This window comes from Oncorhynchus mykiss, chromosome 21 (genome assembly GCF_057628025.1).
Source record: "Oncorhynchus mykiss isolate SJ-2025 chromosome 21, ASM5762802v1, whole genome shotgun sequence".
NCBI lineage: Eukaryota > Metazoa > Chordata > Actinopteri > Salmoniformes > Salmonidae > Oncorhynchus > Oncorhynchus mykiss.
The window spans coordinates 39,469,797-39,493,548 of NC_143042.1; the positions used below are offsets into that span (position 1 = coordinate 39,469,797).

Here is a 23,752-nt window from a genome sequence, read left to right on the forward strand (position 1 = left end):
ATTGCTATATTGTATTTACTTCGCCACCGTGGCCTTTTTATTGCCTTTACCTCCCTTATCTCACCTCATTTGCTCACATTGTATATAGACTTGTTTTTGTACTGTATTATTTACTGTATGTTTGTTTATTCCATGTGTAACTCTGTGTTGTTGTATTTGTCAAACTGCTTTGCTTTATCTTGGCCAGGTTGCAGTTGTAAATGGGAAATATACTGTATATATATACATAATATAATATAATATATACACGTATATTATTTACAGTAAATGCTCTCTTTGTAAGAAGTGCAGTGTCTGTTCACACACCTACCAGGAAGGGTGTTATTTGATAAATCTCCCACCAATCAGAGAGAATAGGTGACTTTCTGTCTTTCTCTGTAACTGTCAGTCAAGAAGCCTACTGATCACAGTACTGCACCAGTCCATTTGGTTCAGGGCAGGCGAGAGTAACCACTCAGGATGGACTGCAAGATGACCCCACTACTCATCTGTATGGTGATTCTGCATCTCACTTGTACCGTAAGTACAGTGCGTGAATATCTAGACTGTCTAGTCCATTTCTCCTCTGTTTCCGTAGGTATTTACAGTAAGATAATGACATTGTCCTCTAACTTATTGACATGGCTTTACTGTAACTCTTGTGCAAATTAGGATGTGAATTAATTAATTTTACATCTACATCAATTAGCCAAACATGAGTCCTTTCTCTATGAATGATTTACACCTTGGGCAAATACAGGTGGACTGGGACCAGAAATGGGCTTTGACATTTTCTGACTGCAAGATGACCCCATTATTATCTGTATGGTGATTCTGCATCTCACTTGTAAGTACTGTATGTGCATATCTACAGTAGACTGCCTAGTCCATTTCTCATGTGTTTCAGTAGCTATTTACGGTAAAGATAACTGACATTGTCTTCTACCTTGGCTCAACTTACTGACATGGCTTCACTGTAACTCTTTGAATTTATATTTTTTTCTTCTACATCAATTAGCCAAACTTGAGCCCTTTACCTCTGAATGATTTACACCATGTGCAAATACAGGGGCTAACTGGGACCAAAAATCGTAGTATTTTAGTATTTTGATACTTTGTTCAAGTTGATAACTATTAAAACTTTGTAGATAGGGCACAGCAGTCTGAAACACTGCATTGCAGTACAAACTGCGTTGCTACAGATGCTGGTTCGATATCCATGCCGGCAGCGACTGGGAGACCCATGAGGCGACGCACAATTGGCCCAGCGTTGTCCGGGTTAGGGGAGGGTTTGGCCAGCCTGGATGTCCTTATCTCATCGCGCTGTAGTGACTCCTGTGGCAGGCCAGGCACATGCACGCTGACATGGTCACCAGGTGTACAGTGTTTCCTCTGACACATTAGTGCAGCTGGATTCCGGGTTAAGTGTGCATTGTGTCATGAAGCAGTGCGGGTTGGCGGAGTTGTTTTTCTGAGGTCGCACGGCTCTCGACCTTCGCCTCTCCTGAGGCCGTACGGGAGTTGCAGCGATGGAACAAGACAACTTGACATCACGAAAAGGGTGTAATAAATACATACAATTATTTAAAAAAATGGTGGATGGGTATAATTTGTATGTAAAAAATGTATACTAGTAATATTTAAAATTTGTAAATCGGGTAATTTTGTATACATTTATTTAAAATTGCATCGGGACGCTTATGGGGGGATTCTGATAAGATGCCAGCATAGTCGCCTGAATTCATTTAGACGGAAACGGCCTATGTACTTGGGCCGATTCTGGGCAGTCATTCATTTTGATTCCGGGCCGAGTCCGACACCAGATTCCAGGCGGATTCAATCAGTTCCGGTCCCCCGGAAGAGGGCCGCTTGTGGGCAGATTCCTCATTGCTAGCTGGGTAGTGGATAGTTCGTTTGAACTGGTATAATCCATCTGTAGGGGACAATACAAATAAAGCCTTAAGAGCACTAACCCTGATAAGGTGAAGTCTTATGGTCACCTATTATCCCCACTAAACCCAAACACCTACTGTATATGAACCCAAACACTTATCTCCATTTTAATTCAACATACCTATGCTAAACTTTTGTTATTACACTCCACATAAAATGTCTCTGTCAATTCTGCTCTCTGTAAATAGACATTGTGGTCCAATACCAACTACCACGCCCACAACCAATGACATCACCTTTGATCTCACTGTGATCTCAGAGTGAATAGTGCTTTCTGATTCACAACCAGACAGAGCAGAATAGATCTACACACAGAATGGCCAAAACCTTCCTACCAGCTCTACTGCTCTATGGATTGAGTAAGTAAGCTACTGTTAAATCTAACATACTGTAGAGACAGAGTAAGATTGAGTGCATCCGTCAAGGAAAACCGGAATGTTCAGTGCAGCACTTTTCCCTGATTTCTAACGTGATTTCAACTAAAATAGTAATTAACTTTGTTCTCTGTGTTTCAGTTTTGGTCTCTGTGTTGGTTTCTCAGTGTCAGACTATGGTGGTCCGTATTGGGGATACCATCACCTTGCAGTGTTCCAATGTTACAACGGCTGTGGGACACACAGCATGGTTCAAGCAAGTCAACGGATCAGAGCCTGTGTGCATCTCGTCTATGTACGGCTTTAACTCAACACCTTATCTCCACAATAGTTTTCAAAGGAGCCATTTTGAAATGTTCAGCAACAACACCACTGTCTTTCTCACAATCACAAATGTGGAAATAGCTGACTGTGGCCTGTATTTCTGTGGATTGTATCCACATAGCCACATGTTCTTTGTCAACGCAACAGTTCTAAAAATTCAAGGTACATTTTCAATTATTTATCTGCCGTTTGATACATTTGAAAATGAATAACAACCTAATCAGGAATTGTCATAAAACAAAGGCAAACCTTTGTTGGACATATTTTTTAGTATAAAAATTGAGAAAAAATGAATTATTTATTTTGACTAATCTCGATGTTATAGGGCACAACGGAGGTGAGGAAATACTAGAGTCATCGACAAAAAGTGAGTTTCTCTTTCTTTCTCATGTACAGCACCTTCAGAAACTATTCATACCCCTTGACTTATTCCACCTTTGGTTGTGTTACAGCCTGAATTCAAAATGGATTAAAAAATAATCATCTCACCTATCTACACACAATACCCTGTAATGACAAAGATAAAATGCCTATCAACCGAATCAGGAGTTATCATGAAACAAAGGCAAACCATTGCTGGACATATTTTTCATCATTATAATTTTTTGCAAAAAATACGTATTTTTTCTTACTAATGACTAATTCTCTGTCTTTCTCATGTACAGTGCCTTCAGAAAGTATTCACACCCCTAGACTTATTCCACATTTTGTTGTGTTACAGCCTGAATTCAAAACTGATTAAATAGATTGACACAAAATACCCATAATGACAAAGTGAAAACATGTTTTTAGACATGTCAGTAAATTTATTGAAAATTAAATGCAGAAATATATTTATTTAACTAGGCAAGTCAATTAAGAACACATTCTTATTTTCAATGACGGCCTAGGAACAGTGGGTTAACTGCCTTGCTCAGAGGCAGAACAACAGATATTTACCTTGTCAGCTCAGGGATTAGATCTTGCAACCTTTCGGTTACTAGTCCAATGGTCTAACCACTAGTCTACCTGCCACCCATGTAAGTTATAATTTACATTAGTATTCACACCCCTGAGTCAATACATGTTAGAATCAACTTTGGCAGTGATTACAGCTGTGAGTCTTTCTGGGTCAGTCTCTAAGAGCTTTGGAATGTACAATCTGGAATGTACAATATTTTAACATTATTATTTTTGAATCTTCAAGCTCTGTTAATTGGCTAGAAAATCTATGAAAAGACTTGAAGATGTCTGTCTAGCAATGACAAACATATTGCTAGACAATCAATTTCAAGTCATGTAATAGATTTTCAAGCCACTGTAAGTCAGAACTGTAACTCAGCCACTCAGGAACATTCAATGTCGTCTTGGTAAGCAACCCCAGTGTATATTTGGCCTTGTGTTTTAAGTTATTATCATGCTGAAAGGTGAATTTGTCTCCCATTGTCTGTTGGAAAGTAGACTGAACCAGGTTTTCCTCAATGATTTTTCCTGTGCTTAGCGTTATTATGTATATTTTTATCTTTAAAAAAAAAAGAAAACGTAGTCCTTCTCGATGACAAGACATGATGCAGCCACCACCATGCTTGAAAATATGAAGAGTGATACTTAGTGATGTGTTGTGTTGGATTTGCCCCAAACATAATGATTTGTACTCAGGACATGAAGATAATTTCTTCAACACATTTTTAGCAGTTTTACTTTAGTGCCTTATTGCAAACAATAATATATGTTTTATTTTGTTTTGACTTTCTTTCCCTCTGTCATTTAGATTAGTATTGTGGAGTAACTACAATGTTTTTCATCCATCTTCAGTTTTCTCCTATCACAGCCATTAAACTCTGTAACTCATTGTGAAATCCCTGAGTGGTTTCCTTCCTCACCGGCAACTGAGTTAGGAAGGACGACTGTATCTTTGTAGTGACTGGGTGTATTGATACACCATCCAAAGTATAATTAATAACTTTACCATGCTCAAATGGATTTTCAATGTCTTCTTTTTTTACCCATCTATCAATAGGTACCCTTCTTTGTGAGGCATTGGAAAACCTCCCTGGTATTTGTGGTTAAATCTGTGTTTGAAATTCACTTCTCTGCTGAGGGACCTTGCAGATAACTGTATGTGTAGGGTAGAGAGATGAGGTAGTCATTCAGAACTCATGTTAATAAACACTAATATTGCACACAGAGTGAGTCCATGCAACTTATTTATTGCAACTTATTTATTTACTTATATTAATCACATTAATCTGAACTTATTTAGGCTTGCTCTAACAAAGTGGTTGAATACTTATTGACCCAAGACATTTCAGCTTTTCATTTTTTATTAATTTGTAAACATTTCTAAAACATATTTTCACTCTGACTTTCTGAAGGCACTGCCGAAGCAAAACCAAAACACTGTGATGGAACTATCAGTTTAGTAGGAGAGGATGATGATGGAACGACGTACCTCCCTTCCCTGGTTGTGATCCTGGGTGTTGTGACTGCTGTTCTACTGACAGTCATCCTCATCCTGGTCCTCAAGATCAGACGAGACACAAAAACACACAACACAGGTACGATGGAGGACCATAAACATTTTCTAAAAGGTGTATATCTCAGATTATATAAATTGAAAGCAAACCACACACACACATGCTTAGGGTATTTCTCTCTGACCACATTTCTTTACAGTAACACACAACGTAAAATGTATGTTTGAATAACTGTTTGTGGACTGACCCAAATTACTCTTTCTTTACTCAGGTATCGAGGCTCAACTGCAGCCACAAAATAGCCAGGTAATAGAAACTGTCATATTTCGTAAATTACATCCAGATAACTGTACTTGATTAGAATTGTTTGACACCTCTAACCTTATTATATGTTTTCTACAGGATCCGGATCAGGACCCAGAGTCTCTGAACTACTCAGCACTGAGTTTCCGTCAGAAGACGTCCAGAAATAGGAAGAGAGCTGAAGGTCAAATGATGGAGATGGAGTTGAATGTTGTTTATGCTGCCACAAGATAATTGTCAAATGTTTTAATGTTGATATCAGTGTACTGTAGCAGTGATAAAGAACTGATGTAATACATTGAATAGTAGTAAAATCCCCTTGTGACAGCCATCGTGATTGAGTGCTGAGGTAGAGGAGGGGCCAGTGAGGAACGCATCACTTCCTGGAAGGAGCAGCTCAGTGTTGAGTGAGACCTGCTGAGGTGAACATCACTGGGCCTATCATAGTCTTGACAGAAAGATAGTGTAATATTATTATAATATTTTTTTTACTGATTACCAATATTTTACTACTTTTTGATATTAAAGATGGCATGGCCCTGGGCGTGTATCTCTAATTCTGTGTAATAAGATTTAGGATGCAAACCGCAACAAAATGAGGGGCACTAGTTTATATAATATATTTGAATGTGTATGATAATGGTAACACTGATAGGCCTTGTTATTTTCCACTGAGGTAAAGTCCTCTCTCTCTCTCTCTCTCTCTCTCTGGTGAAGACGAGCAACCTGCACCACAGGAAGACTGTACTGGAGCTCTCTCTGTTTGTATCTCTGTCTGTCTCTCTCTCTCTCTCTGTTTCTCTCTCTGTCTCTGCATCTAACCACACAATCTCTTATCAGCATTCAGGCCCCACATCAATTTCCATTCCTACCGCTAGACTGAAAATACCTGACCAAAACCAAACTACTCCAGGCTCTAGACTAGAGAGTTGTGCACAATGTGTGAAGTGTACAATGACAAACACTATTATACTTCAAAACATGATCTGCTGTTGTTATCGTAATTGTATGGTTGAATTTATTTGAATGCATGATGTACAATGATATGAGTGGACATCTGGGGTTTGGGACACCTGTACACTGCCACCGGTACACTGCCAAAAAATACAAATCTGCTGTTTAGTAAAATAACCATGCATTTAGTGGGCTATGTTCAAACAGTACATAAGGTGTTAGTTTTTTTTCAACTTCTTGAACACTTTTGTGCACTTGTAGGCATACTTCAATCATAGTGCATACATGATGTGTTTGCATGCATAGGGAACGCATCCATAAACAATAGGCCTACTGCACTAATGTTGTGTGCCGAGGCAGTTGTCAATGCTCTCAGCCTGGTCTCATACACTAGACGTAACATAGTAAATGTAAATCAGGGAAGTTCTAATTAGTATGATATGTTACGTTTGGTATGGTTACATAAGACAGAAGGTTGCTTAAGGCAAAAAAAAAGTAGGGTCGTTGGTCGGGAGGGATGATTATCCATTTAATGTGAACCTCTAGCAACCCAAAGGTCGTGTGTTCCAATTTCATCACGGACAACTTTAGCATTTTAGCTAATTAATAACTTTGCAACTACTTACTACATTTTAGCTTCTTAGCAACTAGTTACCTTGTTCGCTAACCATTCCTCTAAACTTAACCCTTTAACCTAACTCCTAACCCTAACATTAACATTAACCCTAACCTTGACCCTAACCTTTATACCTAACTCTAACCCCTATCCTAGCTAATGTTAGCCACCTACCTAAGATTAGCATTAGCCTCATAGCTAATGTTTGTCACAATAAATTGGAATTTGTAACAAATAGTATGTTTTGCAAATTCGTAACATATAATATGAATTGTATTTCATAACTTAATTAAAACTTCTTATGGCTTGGGGGCAGTATTTCGACGTCTGGATGAGAAGCGTGCCCAAAGTAAACTTCCTGTTACTCAGGCCCAGAAGCTAGGATATGCATATAATTGGTAGACTTGGATAAAAAAAAATCTAACGTTTCCAAAACTGTTAAAATAATGTCTGTGAATATAACAGAACTGATATGGCAGACGAAAACCTAAGGAAAATCCATCCAGGAAGTGGGATTTTTTTTTATGTGGGCAGGATTCAATTGAATGCCTATTGAATATTTAATGGGTTAGGACCCAGATTGCAGTTCCTATGGCTTCCACTAGATGTCAACAGTCTTTAGACATTGTTTCAGGCTTGTTTTCTAAAAAATGAAGAAGAAGGAGAACTTTCTGTCAATGGACTGAGGAAGCATGCAGTGCTGGTTTGCGCGCGTGACCCCTTCGTTGTTTTTCCTTTCTATTGAATACGCTATTGTCCGGTTGAAATATTATCGATTATTTAGACAATTGACAACCTGAGGATTAATTATAAACATCATTTGACGTGTTTCAACGAACTTTACCAGTACTATTAGGATGTATTCGTCAGCATGTTTTGACCTCCTTTGAGCCAGTAGATTACTGAACAAAACGCGCCAACAAAACAGAGTATTTGGGATATAAAGAGGGAGTTTATCGAACAAAACAAACATTTATTGTGTAGCTGGGTCTCTTGTGACTGCAACCAGATGAAGATCTTCAAAGTTAAGTGGTTCATTTTATCGCTATTTCTGACTTTCGTGACTCCTCTACTTGGTTGGAAAATGTTTGTATGCTTTTGTAAGCGGGGCGCTGTCCTCAGATAATTGCATGGTATGCTTTTGCTGTAAAGCCATTTTGAAATCTGACAAAGCGACTGGATTAACAAGAAGTTCATCTTTAAGCCGATGTATAACACTTGTATTTTTAGGAATGTTTATTATGACTATTTTTGTATTTTGAATTTGGCGCTCTGCAATTTCACCGGATGTTGTTGAGGTGGGTCGCTAGTGGCACGCCTGAGCCAGAGAGGATATCATACGAAATGGATGATAGCCATCCACAAATTAATACATACCATATGAAACATATCATACTAATTGTAGTGTCCCAGATTTACATTTACTATGTTACGTCTACCCCTGAGTCCAGGTTGAGGCTCTCTGCAAACTCTCATCTGATGCATTCGCTGTAGACACAACATCCTCGACCTGTGGTCAGTGTCACCTTGCTGGTGTGAACAGGGATGGAAAAAAACACGTACATCTCATACAAAGGTCTTTGTGGTGAGAAGTTTCCACTGAACAACAAAACACAAATGTTTTTTTCTTTGGTACTTCTGATTTCACACCTCATCTGTTCTGTGCTATATTTGTTATGGTTTGTTACCAAGGCAGTTTGATGTGCATACAAATAATCATGTTGCTAATTGTGTTGCTAAGGTCTTGGACACGCCTTGTTGTGTTTTTGGTCAACACACACTCGATTTCACTATTTTTTTGTACTGTAGCTAACAACAGCAGTCAAGCACCCAGGCTAACTTGCTAGCTACTTCCAGACACAAATGAGAGAACAGCTCACTGAACATTACTCACCCTAGCAGGCTGGTTAGGTTGTTATGTTATCCAGAGCGTTGTTGACTGCAACTGTGCTGTCAGATTGTCAGTTCGTAAATTCAAAGCGTTTCGCTCTCGGAGTGTTTAGAGCACACACTGGACGCTCTGGACGATGAGTAGGGTTGCTCCGAACGTTCTGACCTCACAATGGCATTCAAGCACCCAAGCTAACTAGCTAACATTGGCTAGCTTGCTAGCTACTTACAGATACAAATGAGAGAACACCCCACTAACCATTTTACTCACCCTAGCAGAGCTGGTTAGGCTGTTTATCATGTTATCCAGAGCATATAGTGACTGTAACTGTGCTGCTAGCAACAATTTAATTATGCTATTTTGCCGACGTTTACTGACACCGGCCATATTCAATAGGTGTTGAGCGTTCTTAAATTCATCAGTTATTCCGTGCTCTGGCACACTCAGACAAGAGTGCTCATCGGAGTATATGGCCAGACTGTATTTACAAACGCACCTGAAATGGTTATTTGCATAGTGGATTATTTTGTTAAGATATGTATCTAGCTAGCTAGCTATACAATGAACCATAATCCCAACTCAAGATGTCACTACCCTGCAGAAATCTGCAGGTAGCTAACCAACCAGGTGCAACATTAGCTAGTTAACAAGACATGTAGCTAGCTAGCTAGCTAAACAATGAACCATAATCCCAACTCATGACATTACTACACTGCAGGAATTTGCAGGTAGCTAACCAACCAATTTCAATGTTAGCTAGCTAACAGTAGGCTATAACTAGCCAAGTAATGGCTCTGAGATATGAATAATAAGATCATACATGTAACATTAGCTGGCTAAAAGAACACTTGAAATATAACTTTGTTATTAAGGCACATGAAAGATTTCTGGCTCTCACAGACCTGTAACTTCTTCTTTAAGAGGCTCCTCTGTCCTCCACTCGTTACCTGTATTAATGGCACCTGTTTGAACTTGTTATCAGTATAAAAGACACCTGTCCACAACCTCAAACAGTCACACTCCAAACTCCACTATGGCCAAGACCAAAGAGCTGTCAAAGGACACCAGAAACAAAATTGTAGACCTGTACCAGGCTGGGAAGACTGAATCTGCAATAGGTAAGAAGCTTGGTTTGAAGAAATCAACTGTGGGAGCAATTATTAGGAAATGGAAGACATACAAGACCACTGATAATCTCCCTCGATCTGGGGCTCCACGCAAGATCTCACCCCGTGGGGTCAAAATTATCACAAGAACGGTGAGCAAAAATCATAGAACCGCACGGGTGGACCTAGTGAATGACCTGCAGAGAGCTGGGACCAAAGTAACAAAGCCTACCATCAGTAACACACTACGCCGCCAGGGACTCAAATCCTGCAGTGCCAGACGTGTCCCCCTGCTTAAGCCAGTATATGTCCAGGCCCATCTGAAGTTTGCTAGAGAGCATTGGGATGATCTAGAAGAAGATTGGGAGAATGTCATATGGTCAGATGAAACCAAAATATAACTTTTTGGTAAAAACTCAACTTGTCGTGTTTGGAGGACAAAGAATGCTGAGTTGCATCCAAAGAACACCATACCTACTGTGAAGCATGGGGGTGGAAACATCATGCTTTGGGGCTGTTTTTCTGCAAAGGGATCAGAACGACTAATCCGTGTAAAGGAAAGAATGAATGGGGCCATGTAAAAGACACCTGTCCACAACCTCAAACAGTCACACTCCAAACTCCACTATGGCCAAGAGTGAAAACCTCCTTCCATCAGCAAGGGCATTGAAGATGAAACGTGGCTGGTTCTTTCAGCATGACAATGATCTCAAACACACCGCCCGGGCAACGAAGGAGTGGCTTCGTAAGAAGCATTTCAAGGTCCTGGAGTGGCCTAGCCAGTCTCCAGATCTCAACCCCATAGAAAATCTTTGGAGGGACTTGAAAGTCCGTGTTGCCCAGCAACAGCCCCAAAACATCACTGCTCTAGAAGAGATCTGCATGGAGGAATGGGCCAAAATACCAGAAACAGTGTGTGAAAACCTTGTGAAGACTTACAGAAAACGTTTGACCTCTGTCATTGCCAACAAAGGGTATATAACAAAGTATTGAGATAAACTTTTGTTATTGACCAACTACTTATTTTTCACCATCATTTGCAAATAAATTAATAAAAAATCCTACAATGTGATTTTCTGGATTTTTTTTCTCATTTTGTCTGTCATAGTTGAAGTGTACCTATGATGAAAATTACAGGCCTCTCTCATCTTTTTAAGTGGTAGAACTTGCACAATTGGTGGCTGACTAAATACCTTTTTGCCCCACTGTATATGATTTACAATAAATGCTCTCTTTGTTTGCAATACAGCATCTGTTCACAATACAGGAAGGGTGTGATTTGAAGTCTCAAACCTACAGTGCAAAATCTACAATGGAATGGTTCAAAAATAAACATATCCAGGTGTTAGAATGGCCAAGTCAAAGTCCAGACCTGAATCCAATCGAGAATCTGTGGAAAGAACTGAAAACTGCTATTCACAAATGCTCTCCATCCAACCTCACTGAGCTCGAGCTGTTTAGCCAGGAGGAATGGGAATAAATGTCAGTCTCTCGATGTGCAAAACTGATAGAGACATACCCCAAGCGACTTACAGCTGTAATCGCAGCAAAAGGTGGCGCTACAAAGTATTAACTTAAGGGGGCTGAATAATTTTGCACGCCCAATTTTCAGTTTTTGTTTTGTTAAAAAAGTTAGAAATATCCAATAAATGTCGTTCCACTTCATGATTGTGTCCCACTTGTTGTTGATTCTTCACAAAAAAATACAGTTTTATATCTTTATGTTTGAAGCCTAAAATGTGGCAAAAGGTCGCAAAGTTCAAGGGGGCCGAATACTTTCGCAAGGCACTGTACATCACATTACGGCATCAGTCCATTTGGACTAAGGTCAGGTCAGGGGGAGAGTAAGGCATTGGCATACATGGACTCCTTTGCTTTAAAGCCTTGGAATTCTAAACCTTTCTAATGTTTTTATTTGATCAGATTTTAATAGCTAGCATTTTGATGGCCATAACGAATAGATACGGTGACTGCGGGCACCATTGTTTAACTCCTCGACAATTCAATTTCTTAGAAGTAGCCGCTATTTACTATTTTAAACCTGGGGTTGCTATACATTACTTTTACCCATTTTATAAGAGAATCACTGAAATTGAAAAAATCCGGGCTTTTATAAATTAAATCCAGTCTTAGTTTATCAAAGGCCTTTTCAAAATCCTCTATAAATACCAGGCCTGGCTTCTTAGATGTTTCATGCCGTTCTATTATTTCTAGTAGTTGTTGTTTGTCGTATTTTATCTCCAATGTATCGTTCATGTAAAAAACCTTTCTGATCCAGATGAAACATACCTGGTAAAACCTTTTTAATTCTGAGTGCTATGCATTTCGCTAGTATTTTTGCATCACAACATTGAGGTGTTAAGAGGCCTTAGGTTTTTTAGATAGACTAGATCTTTATATTTGCCATCTGGGTCTTGTTTTAATACTGGTGAAATCAGATCTTCCTGCAGAGTACCTGACAGACGACCATTTTTATAAGAGTAGTTAAGACAAGCTAACAATGGAGCTTTGAGTATATCACAAAAGGCTTGATATCCCTCTACCGGTATGTCATCAAGCCCTGGGGTTTTACCAGACTGAAAGGATTTAATTGCTTTAATAACTTTAAAAGTTATTCCTCTTTCTGTACATTTTTTATTGTTTTGTATTATTTGGAAAGAATTCGTTACAGTAATCATCATTCAAAGGGTGAGGATGAGACGGAAAAGAAAACATCAACTTATGTCACGCCCTAGTCTTAGTTATCTTTGTTTTCTTTATTATTTTGGTTAGGTCAGGGTGTGACATGGGGGATTTATGTGTTTAGTCTGGTCTAGGGTTTTTTGTATGTTTATGGGGCTGTTTCCTTTCTAGGTAGTTTGTAGGTAGATGGTTGCCTAGATTGGTTCTCAATTAGAGGCAGCTGTCTATCATTGTCTCTGATTGGGAACCATATTTAGGCGGCCATACTCTGTGGGTATTTTGTGGGTGATTGTCTTCTGTCTTTGTGTCATTGCACCAGATAGGACTGTTTCGGTTTTCACATGTATTATTTTGTAGTGTTCTCGGTTATCGTCTATATTAAAGATGTTGAACACTAACCACGCTGCATCTTGGTCCTCCTCTCCTTCAGTGGAAGAAAACCATTACAGAATCACCCACCAAAACAGGACCAAGCAGCGTGGTGACAGGCAGCAGCAGGAGGAGCAGCGCAATCAGGATTATTGGACTTGGGAGGAGATACTGGATGGAGATGGATCCTGGACGCAGCCAGGGGAATATCGCCACCCCAAGGCAGAGCTGGAGGCAGCCAAAGCGGAGAGGCGGCGGTTTGAAGAGGCAGCACGGAAGTAGGGCTGGAAGCCCGAGAGTCAGCCCCAAAAATGTATTGGGGGGGCACACAGGGAGTATGGCGAAGCCAGGTAGGAGACCTGCGCCAACGTCCTGTGCTTACCGGAGAGCGAGAGGGACCGGGTAGGCACCGTGTTATGCTGTGGAGCGCACGGTGTCTCCAGTGCGGGTGCATAGCCCGGTGCGGTACATTCCAGCTCCTCGTATCAGCCAGGCTAGAGTGGGCATCGAGCCAGGTAAGGTTGGGCAGGCACGGTGCTCAAGAGCTCCAGTGCACCTGCACAGTCCGGTCTATCCAGTGCCACCTACACGCACCAGCCCTCCGGTGGCAGCCCCCCGCACCAGGCTTCCTGTGCGTGTCCAGAGCCCAGTACTCCCTGTTCCTCCTCCCCGCACTCGCCCTGAGGTGCGTGTCCTCGGCCTAGTACCACCAGTGCCGGCACCACGCACCAGGCCTACAGTGCGCCTCACCTGTCCAGAGCTGCTAGTCTCCCGCCTGTCCTGAGCCGCCATTCAGCCAGGAGCCGCCATCCAGCCAGGATCCGCCAGAGCCGCCAGTCAGCCAGGAGCCCCCAGAGCCGTCAACCAGCCTGAGATATCTCTCAGTCCTGGGCTGCCCCTCAGTCCTGGGCTGCCCATCAGTCCTGGGCTGCCCCTCAGTCCGGAGGAGTTTGTTTAGTGGAGTGGGGCCCTTTAGTATAGTTGCCAATCCTAGGTCGGCGGCGAGGGTCGCCGTTCCTAGGAAGAGACTAAAGCGGACAAAGACTATGGTGGAGTGGGGTCCACGTCCGGGTGTGACATGGGGGATTTATGTGTTTTGGCTGGTCTAGGGTTTTTTGTATGTTTGTGGGGCTGTTTCCTTTCTAGGTAGTTTGTAGGTCTATGGTTACCTAGATTGGTTCTCAATTAGAGGCAGCTGTCTATCGTTGTCTCTGATTGGGAACCATATTTAGGAAGCCATATTCTGTGGGTATTTTGTGGGTGATTGTCTTCTGTCCTTGTGCCATTGCACCAGATAGGACTGTTTCGGTTTTCACATTTGTTGTTTTGTATTTTGTAGTGTTCTCGGTTATCGTCTATATTAAAGCTGTTGAACACTAAGCACGCTGCATTTTGGTCCTCCTCTCCTTCAGCAGAAAACCGTTACAACTTAAAATATTTAGCTTCCTTTTTAAAATATAATTCGGAGAATCATAGATGACTCCGTTGTTTGTAACGAGTTTCTGCAAATTATTTTTGCTAACGTTCCTGTGTTGGAGATTCAGGAAGAATTTGTTGCATTTTTCGACATATTCCATCAAATCAAATGAAATGTATTTAGAAAGCCCTTCTTGCATCAGCTGATATATCAAAGTGCTGTACAGAAACCCAGCCTAAAACCCCAGCAAGCAATGCAGGTGTAGAAGCACGGTGGCTAGGAAAAACTCCCTAGAAAGGCCAAAACCTTGGAAGAAACCTAGAGAGGAACCAGGCTATGAAGGGTGGCCAGTCCTCTTCTGGCTGTGCCGGGTGGCGATTAGTTTGCTTTAGTTTTGTAATAGTTTACATTAGATCGTTCTTGAATAAGTTCCTCCAGTTCTTTTTTGTTTTTCCTCTAACCTATTTTGTATCTCTATAGTCTTGTTTTTATTGCTATCTACCTGTACTATTAGTTAGACAGAAACTGTTTTTATTATTGATGAATATTGAATTGAATGACCTCTGAAGGTACATTTAAAGGTATCCCAAACAATAAGCGTATTTGCTGAACCTATATTGTACTGGAAATATTCAGTTAAATTATTTTGTCTTAGTTAAAAATGTTACTCCAGTAAACTTTGTTTAATTTCCAATATCCCCATCCAAGTGGAAATTCTATAAGAATTATGTGAAGGCCAATTAGATAATCAGATCGCATTCTGTCTCCTATTAATACTTTTTAATTAAGGGCACGGTGATAGTTTGTAGAGTGATTTCCTTCATGGTCCATTGGAGGTACTTAACACTGTTATAGTCTCCCACCATAATGATTTGATCGTTTGTTGCCTGTAAATTCAATAAATTGGTATAAATATATTTGGACAATATAGATTAACTTTCTGATCGCCCCCTCTAGATTATTGGATGCGTCCTCAGGAATCCCAGACATTATTACATTTTCACGCATGCTACGAATTTGTGTGTCTAGTAGCATTCCAGCAAGAGCACTAGCCTCAACTTCAACGGTAAGTAAACCATGTCTGTATATTAATCTGTCTTTCTTTTTTTGTCGGGTTAGAGTTATTTATGAGGTAGCCGGATCTTTCCAGGATGGAATATGTTGTTCCTCCAGAATGTAATTGAATGTTACGTCCAACTTCTCTACCATAAGTTGCCTCCAACGTCGTTTTAGAGAATCTGGCAGTACGTCCAACTGGCATAAAACCGCATACCACGTGTAACAACGCCAGCCCAGGACTTTCAGATCCATCTTCATCACCTGCGAGATCGTCTGAGACCAGCCACCTGGACAGCTGATGAAGCTGTGGGTTTACACAACCAAATAATTTCTACACACACTGTCAGAAACCGTCTCAGCAAAGCTCATCTGCATGCTCGTCGTTCTCACCGGGGTCTGTTTGGCACCGTAACCAACTTCAGGGGTCTTCACAGATATATGTAAAGGATTTCTCTGTTCTTTGAAACATTCATCTTTCATGTTTTCATCGATCCTGACTAGTTTCCCAGTCCCTGCCGCTGAAAAACATCCCCACAGCATGATGCTGCCACCACCGTGCATCACCATAGGGATGGTGTCAGGTTTCCTCCAGACGTGATTTTTGACATTCAGGCCAAAGAGTTCAATCTTGGTTTCATCAGACCAGAGAATGTTTCTCATGGTTTGAATGTCTTTTAGTTGACTTTTGCCAAACTCCAAGCGGGCTGTCATGTGCCTTTTACTGAAGAGTGGCTTCCGTCTGGCCACTCTATCATAAAGGCCTGATTGGTGGAGTGCTGCAGAGATGACTGTCCTTCTGGAAGGTTCTTCCATCTCCACAGAGGAACTCTGGAGCTCTGTCAGAGTGACTATCGGGTTCTTGGTCACCTCCCTGACCACGGCCCCTCTCCTCCGATTGCTCAGTTTGGCCGGGCGTCCATCTCTAGGAAGAGTCTTGGTGGTTACAAACCTCTTCAGTTTAAAAATGATGGAGGCCACTGTGTTCTTGGGGACCTTCAATGCTGCAGAAATGTGGTACCCTTCCCCCTGCTACATGTGATTATGGAGATTTCAAAGATGATTTCATAAGGGACCAAGTGATTAACAAGCGTCACTCAAATGTGTTGCGCAAACGGTTTCTGTGAAAGAGGGACCTCACTCTCACCGCTCTAATGGATATAGCAAGAGCAATGGAGGCTGTTGACCAGCATGTGACAAGAATGGAAAGACTGAATGTCAATGCAAAAACACCTGCTACACAAGATGACAAACCAGACAATGACAATGATGAACATGTGTTCACACCTACCAGCTGTACTGATGATGCTAAAATGCAGTTATTAGTCAATGGCCAGCCAGTTAACATGTTAATTGACTCTGGGGCTAGCTGTGGTATTGTGGGCACAGCAACATTCAGTCATTTGCAGACCAAATGCAATGTGCAATTGAAACCAACATCCAAGAGACTTTACCCATCTGGTTCAACACAACCATTAGCAGTTGAGGGCTTGTTCACTGCCAACATTACAGTAGTTGTTAGTTCTGAGTCAGTCACTAGAGACATTCTAGTCGTGAAAGATGCACAGACATCTGTACTGCGAATGATATCAGCAGTTGCTCTTGGCATTTTGCACATAGGGTCAAAGGTACACATTAGCTCAGTCCAAGGTGATGACAGACATTCAAAGATTAGACTGTCACACCTGCTGCACAGCCAGTATGCAGAATACCATTCAATGTCAGGAAGCTAGTTGAAGAGAAGACGAACGAGCTAGAGGACATTGATGTTATTGAGAAAGTGAACGGACCTACACCATGTTTGTCCCCATTAGTTGTACTAAACAATAAAACCGGTGACATCAGAGTATGTGTTGACATGCATAGAGCAAATGAAGCTGTTGTGCGGGAGCGACACCCCATCCCCACCATCGACGAGATCCTGGAGGACATGTCAGGAGCTGTGGTCTTCTCAAAACTGAACCTAAAGTGGGGATATCATCAGATCGAACTGAAACCTGAGTCTCGTTCCCTGGCCACATTTGTGACTCACACAGGTTTGTGGCTCTACTGGAGACTAATGTTCGGTGTCTCCTCTGCTCCAGCGAATATCAGCACATCATCTGCCAAGTCCTACAAGGCATTGATGGGGTCCGCAACATCTCAGATTATATCATTGTGTTTGGGAAGAACACACAAGACCACAACAAATGACTACACCAAGTCCTGACGCGACTACAGGAGAGGGAACTCACCCTCAACAGTAACAAATGTGAATTGCGACTGACGGAGATGGAGTTCATGGGCCACGTTCTCTCAAAGAATGGCATTGGAGCAGCTCAATCAAAGGTGGAAGCGGTGCAGAACACATGCAGACCGACAAATGTTGCTGAAATAAAGAGTTTCTTAGGACTAGTAAACTACTGTGGCAGATTTCGCTGAGACGACTCACAAAAATCTCATGCAATTGGGCATGGAGAGATGAACAAGAATCATTCATATCACTGAAGAATGCACTGGCCAGTTCACACAACACGGCCTACTTCAATCAAGATGCAGAGGCGTGATTGGGGATGCTAGTCCAGTGGGCTAGGGGCTATTTTGAGTTAGAAGCAAAAAGATGGTTCACAAAGGCCAGTGTACTACGCTAGCTGTGCTCTCACAAATGTAGAGCGACGCTATTCTCAGACTGAGAGAGAGGCACTCGCCGTAGTATGGGTGTGTGAGAAATGTCATATGTGTCTCTATGGCTAAGACTTTGTAATGGTAACCGACCACCAGCCTTTAGGGACAATTTATTCTCCAAAATCCAAACCACCAGCGAGGATCGAGAGATGGGCACTGAGAATGCAGCCTTACAGATTCAAGGTTGCATACAAGCCTGGGTCTCAGAATGCAGCCGACTCACTGTCACGGTTGACTCTGAACCCTCCGGCATCTCTATACTACAGGGACGACCATATCTACTACATAGCCAAACACACAGTGCCATGTGCATTCACCCCACGAGAGCTGGAGGAAATGTCAGCAAAGATCCTAGTTCTAGCTACTCTATGAGCAAGCGTCAGACAGGGTGACTGGAGCACATGCGACACTGCGTACCGACGTGTTCAAGAAGAACTCGCTATTGTTGGACAGATAGTTCCACGAGGCAACCGCATTATGATGCCACGAGCAGCTCAGAAACGGACTTTGATGTCAGAAGACAAAGGGCATCCGGGGATAGTAAAAACAAAACAGAGACTGCATACAAATGTGTGGTGGCCAAACATTGATAAAGAGGTTGAACTGCCGGTGAAGTCCTGTCCAGCATGTCAAGTCAATGGCACACTGCCAAAGCAGGTCCCCGCAGTCAGAACAATGCTACCAGCTGAACCATGGCAGATCCTAGCCATTGACATGTGGGGGCCGTTTCCAACAGGAGAACACCCTTCTCGTAACGGACTACTACTCAAGATGGGTTGATGTAAGTATCCTAAACCGTATCACCACTGCTAATTTAATCAAAAGCCTAAGGGTAACGTTCACAGTCCATGGGTATCCTGAGTCTATTGTGACAGATAATGGAGCGATTTCTGAGCATACGTGGAGGAAAACGGGATCCGACGCCGCCGCATCACTCCATACTGGCCACAGGCCAACGGCGAAGTTGAAAGACAGAACAGGACTCTTGTGAAAGCAATCTGCTCAATCAGAGGGGAAGGATTAGCTCACAGAACTACAGACGTTTCTCATGGCCTACAGGAGTACGCCACACTCAGTCACAGGCCGCAGTCCAGCTAAACTGTTGTTCAACCGCCAAATTAGAACCAAACTGCCAGAGCTATCAGCCGACATGCAGCTTGGAGCTGAACCACACGACAACGCCATTCTGCTTGCCGATGCTGAAAGGAGAGAGGCCGACAGAACGCTGACAGATCTGGGAGAGCATCTGAAAGCACAATCCAAAGCAGACCAAGTTGTCAACTACATTCGAACCAGAACCATACACTGTCGTGGACAGGAAGGGGAAATCTGTTGTTCTGGAAAAGAATAGAAAGAGGGCCATGCAACGTGTTTATTTTGTGAAGCTGTGGAAACAAACACAGTCAGGACAATGGACTACTAGTGACAGAGCAGGGCAGAGCCTGACAAACTGCCTAGACAAGTGCCTGCACCTAGTGAGGCCATTCAACTTCAGCCCTGACCCCAAAGACTCAGACAACAAGCTGTGCATCTGAAGGACTATGTTAGATAGACATGCTGCCATAATGGAGCAGAATAATCTCCGGCACAGTCTCATTGGCAGGGCAGTCTACCCCTAGCCATCACAGAAAAGTTCCGGTAAGAATTATTGTCAAAGAAACATTGTTAACAAAAGAGTTCCAGCAATGTAACCAGTGTTATTTTACTAGGCAAGTCAGTTAAGAACAAATTTTTATTTTCAATGATGGCCTAGAAACAGTGAGTTAACTGCCTTGTTCAGAACAACAGATTTTTACCTTGTTGGCTCGGGGATTTGATCTTGCAACCTTTTGGTTATTAGTCCAATGCTCGAACCACCTAGTAGTGCAATACCAGCGGAGCACTAGGAGCCACTTGAGGAATGGAGGGGGGGCGATGCTTGGGAAGGCGAGAAATATAGTCAATGATTCCCGTGAGTCTGAGTCAAGTTGATACATTACAGGTCCAAAGTAGCACCGATCCACAGCAGCACATCACAATGTCATCTTGCTTTGTGGGATATATATATTTAGGTGAAATATCCCTCCTTTCATCAATACACTAAAAGCCCATTGCTAGAACATGTGATCAAGATTACTGGTGAAACGGCATTCAACTGTCACGTTGTCCCCCAACTTTGCAACTAGGAATGGAGCAGGCGGAGAAATCTCAGATGATTTGGTCACATCTGAAACAAAATCAGGTATTTCCATTGAGAAAAAGACAGAATACCAAACACTTATTATTGAACCCAGATTGAAAGTAGACTTTCTAAGGAAATGTGTCACTTACAGGAGTTGCAGAGAAGAAGAAAGAGCAAGAGCTCAACAATCTGGTCCTCGCCTCTAGCTTTTCTGGAGCAGGAGTGATTTGTTAAGTGCATCCTGTGCTAAGTCTCAGAATCACACATCTTATGTCTGATTGGTTAGATCTAGATGGTCTGTCAGATTTGTTACGCTGAACACTCAAATGGCTGCCCAGTAGGTATTTTGTGGAACAGGAACAGTCTTTCTATGAAGTTTGAATCAGTGTCACTTTGCAAGAAAGGATAGAAGAAAATACAACCTGAAAATATGATGTTTGGTCACCCATGTTGTCAGTTTCATGTCTTTCCTTTGACTTTACAATTCTCATTGTTTTTAACAGTTGAATATATTTAAACGTAACATATAACACGTGATTAAAGTACACTGGGGAGTAATAACAAACTCATAATGGAAGCAGTGATTTTTGATCGGCAACATTTATTCAGTTATGAGGCTATTTGTACATCTAAGACATTAGAGAAACAATGAAAGGCTTCTCATCGAAGTTGCTTTTATGGGTTACAAGTACATGTATTTTCTATTTTGTTTAGCTATTAGTTACGTACTAAAATCTTTATTTTTTTACCAGTCGTCACAAGGCCTTTGAAGTTATTTCTATTGTATATGGATGTGGTTTCCGTTCAATGTGGTGAGGTTCTTCCCATATCTCACTCCTGCTGAAGGTACCTGACCTCAGAGTACTCTGCATCCTCTCTGCTGGTCTGGGCTCTCTCTCTTCTGGAGGAGGGGCTTTTCTTGGTGGTGAAACTCACAGCTGCATAGTTTACCACGTCACTGTCTCGGTTCTGTGTGAGAGAGGTGGAGCCATAACAAGACATTATACTGGTCACATCTCCTAGATAAACCCTTTTGAGATGGAGAAAAAAAAAGTGACATAACAAAGAGTTTATCTGACCCTTGGTGACCTATCAGTTGCATCTTCAAATTAAAAACAAGATGAAAAACTCATTACATATATAAGCTATCTCGGGTCAGGGGTGAAAGTAGATAGAATTTCTTACCAGTACGGGACACCCAAGCATTTAAGGCCATATATACTATCAAGATGTTCAAACGTTCATAGATGACCAGCAGGGTCAAATAATAATCACAGTGGTTGTAGAGGGTGCAACAGGTCAGTACCTCAGGATTAAATGTCAGTTGGCTTTTCATTGTCGAGAATTCAGAGGTTGAGACAGCAGGTGCAGCTGAGAGAGAGTCGAAAACAGGCCAGGCAGTCCAGATGCCTTATCCTAGGGCTCAGGTCCTTCGGGACGGGAGGGAGAGACACCAGATAAGACAGGAGAATTACACCAGATATAACAGACTGAGCCTATCCCCCTGGCACATAGACTATTGCAGAATAGATACTGGAGAATAGAGACTGAGAAATTTTAAATTGGCTACATGTCATATTAAAAAGCATAGAAACACAATAGGTCAGGAGCCAGACAGGGAGCCTAAGAAAGAACAAAAATGAATTATTTAGGCTATATTATTTAAATGATTTCAAGGTTAAAGCCTACAAAGAAATACATTGTGAAGGATTTGCAGGTCCGACACAACAGGCTGGTAGCACTCATAAAGCGCTCAGCATTTAAAAAACATTTTGTTGTATTCAATCGTTATAATCTATAAATTGCGCATATATTCTGACTTACTTAGAAGTAAATACATAAATAAGAATAGAATACGTTTCGAAACACTTCTACATGAATGTGTATGCTACCAGGATTACGGACAGTCCTGATGGATTGTGAATAATGATAAACGAGAAAGTTACAGACGCACAAATATCATACCCCCAAGACATGCTGTATGACAAGAGTTATGTTGAGAGGTAGCTTACAAGTAGGCATTTCATAGCACTGTTTACACCCCACTGTATTCTGTATATATGATTAATAAAATTGGATTTGATTTTTGACACTAAGGATGCTTGCCAATTCAGGAGACATAGTTCTAAAAGAGAGTACACCAGGGCTATATCTCCAGATAAATTTGGCCAGGAGGGCTGTATTGCTCAGAGTTGGCAACCCAGCTACAAGGCACACTTGTTTTATCAACACGAGATGCAGTTCAGTCTTTAGAGGAAGCAGACCTTCAAGTAGGTTGTTGGAAATGCTCTGTGGTATGTTGGGTATTTGGTGGCATTGATGAAGAGTGATGCAAAAAAAAATGCTGCCAATCAGATTACTTTGTAGGAGTCCCACCATCCCGCATCCATTCCACACCTCTAACCGCATCAGTCCTCCGTTCCTGTACGGACTACTCCAGCCCCAGCTGGTTCTCTGTCCATGGCCTTGACACCTGTGCCCTGCTGGGCCTCTGTTTATGATCTCCAAACCTGTGCCCGGCTGGGTCTCTGTTCATGACCTCCACACCTGTGCCCTGCTGGGCCTCTGTTCATGAGCTCCACACCCGTGCTCGGCTGGGCCTCTGTTCATGATCTCCACACTTGTGCCCTGCTGGGCCTCTGTTCATGAGCTCCACACCCGTGCTCGGCTGGGCCTCTGTTCATGATCTCCAAACCTGTGCCCAGCTGGGCCTCTGTTCATGATCTCCACACCTGTGCCCTGCTGGGTCTCTGTCCGTGCCCGACACCTGTGCTCGACTGACACTAAGTCAGCCCCGTCCTCTGCTCCTTACAGGCTGGGCATTCTGATGGAACAGGCTGTCACGCCCTGACCATAGAGAGCCTTTTTATTCTCTATTTTGGTTCGGCCGGTGTGTGACTAGGGTGGGTAATCTAGGTTGTTTATTTCTATGTTGAACTGGTATGGTTCCCAATCAGAGGCAGCTGTTTATCGTTGTCTCTGATTGGGGATCATATTTAGGCAGCAATTTCCCCACTGTGTTTTGTGGGATCTTGTTTATGTGTAGTTGCCTGTGAGCACTTCATTTTCTTCATCTTTCATTTGTTCGTTCTTTAATGTTTTTGTGCATTTCATTCAATAAACATGTGGAACTCATATCACGCTGCTCTTTGGTCCGAGTATGCTTACAACGAGGATCGTGACACAGGCGATGAGTCACTCTCCATTTTCAGTTAATTATATATAATTGTAATTATTTGTGTTCAATTGTCCCTCTGTGGTGTCAAAAGTATTCTCCCCTTAATTCACTAAGGGAACAAAAGCCCTTAGCTGAATTCTCGAATTACATTTTGATCAATTAATGTCAGTCTTTGAATACTCCATTGTATAAACTATTTAATTTTCCAGCTTGCGTGCCTTTTGCAAACAATTAGAGTAAATTTGTCATTCTCACATCCTCCTCCAATT

General features: G+C 41.9%; 1 protein-coding gene across 1 annotated transcript; it reads left to right on the forward strand.

The window, feature by feature from the left end:
- The first annotated feature begins 2,359 nt into the window (after nt 1–2,359).
- LOC149973236 (uncharacterized) lies at nt 2,360–5,623 on the forward strand. Its single transcript, XM_090213374.1, has 4 exons — nt 2,360–2,792; nt 4,985–5,167; nt 5,358–5,392; nt 5,489–5,623. The coding sequence occupies exons 1-4, from the start codon at nt 2,483–2,485 to the stop codon at nt 5,621–5,623; spliced, it is 663 nt and encodes a 220-aa protein (XP_090069500.1). The 5' UTR covers nt 2,360–2,482.
- The last annotated feature ends 18,129 nt before the right edge of the window (nt 5,624–23,752 follow it).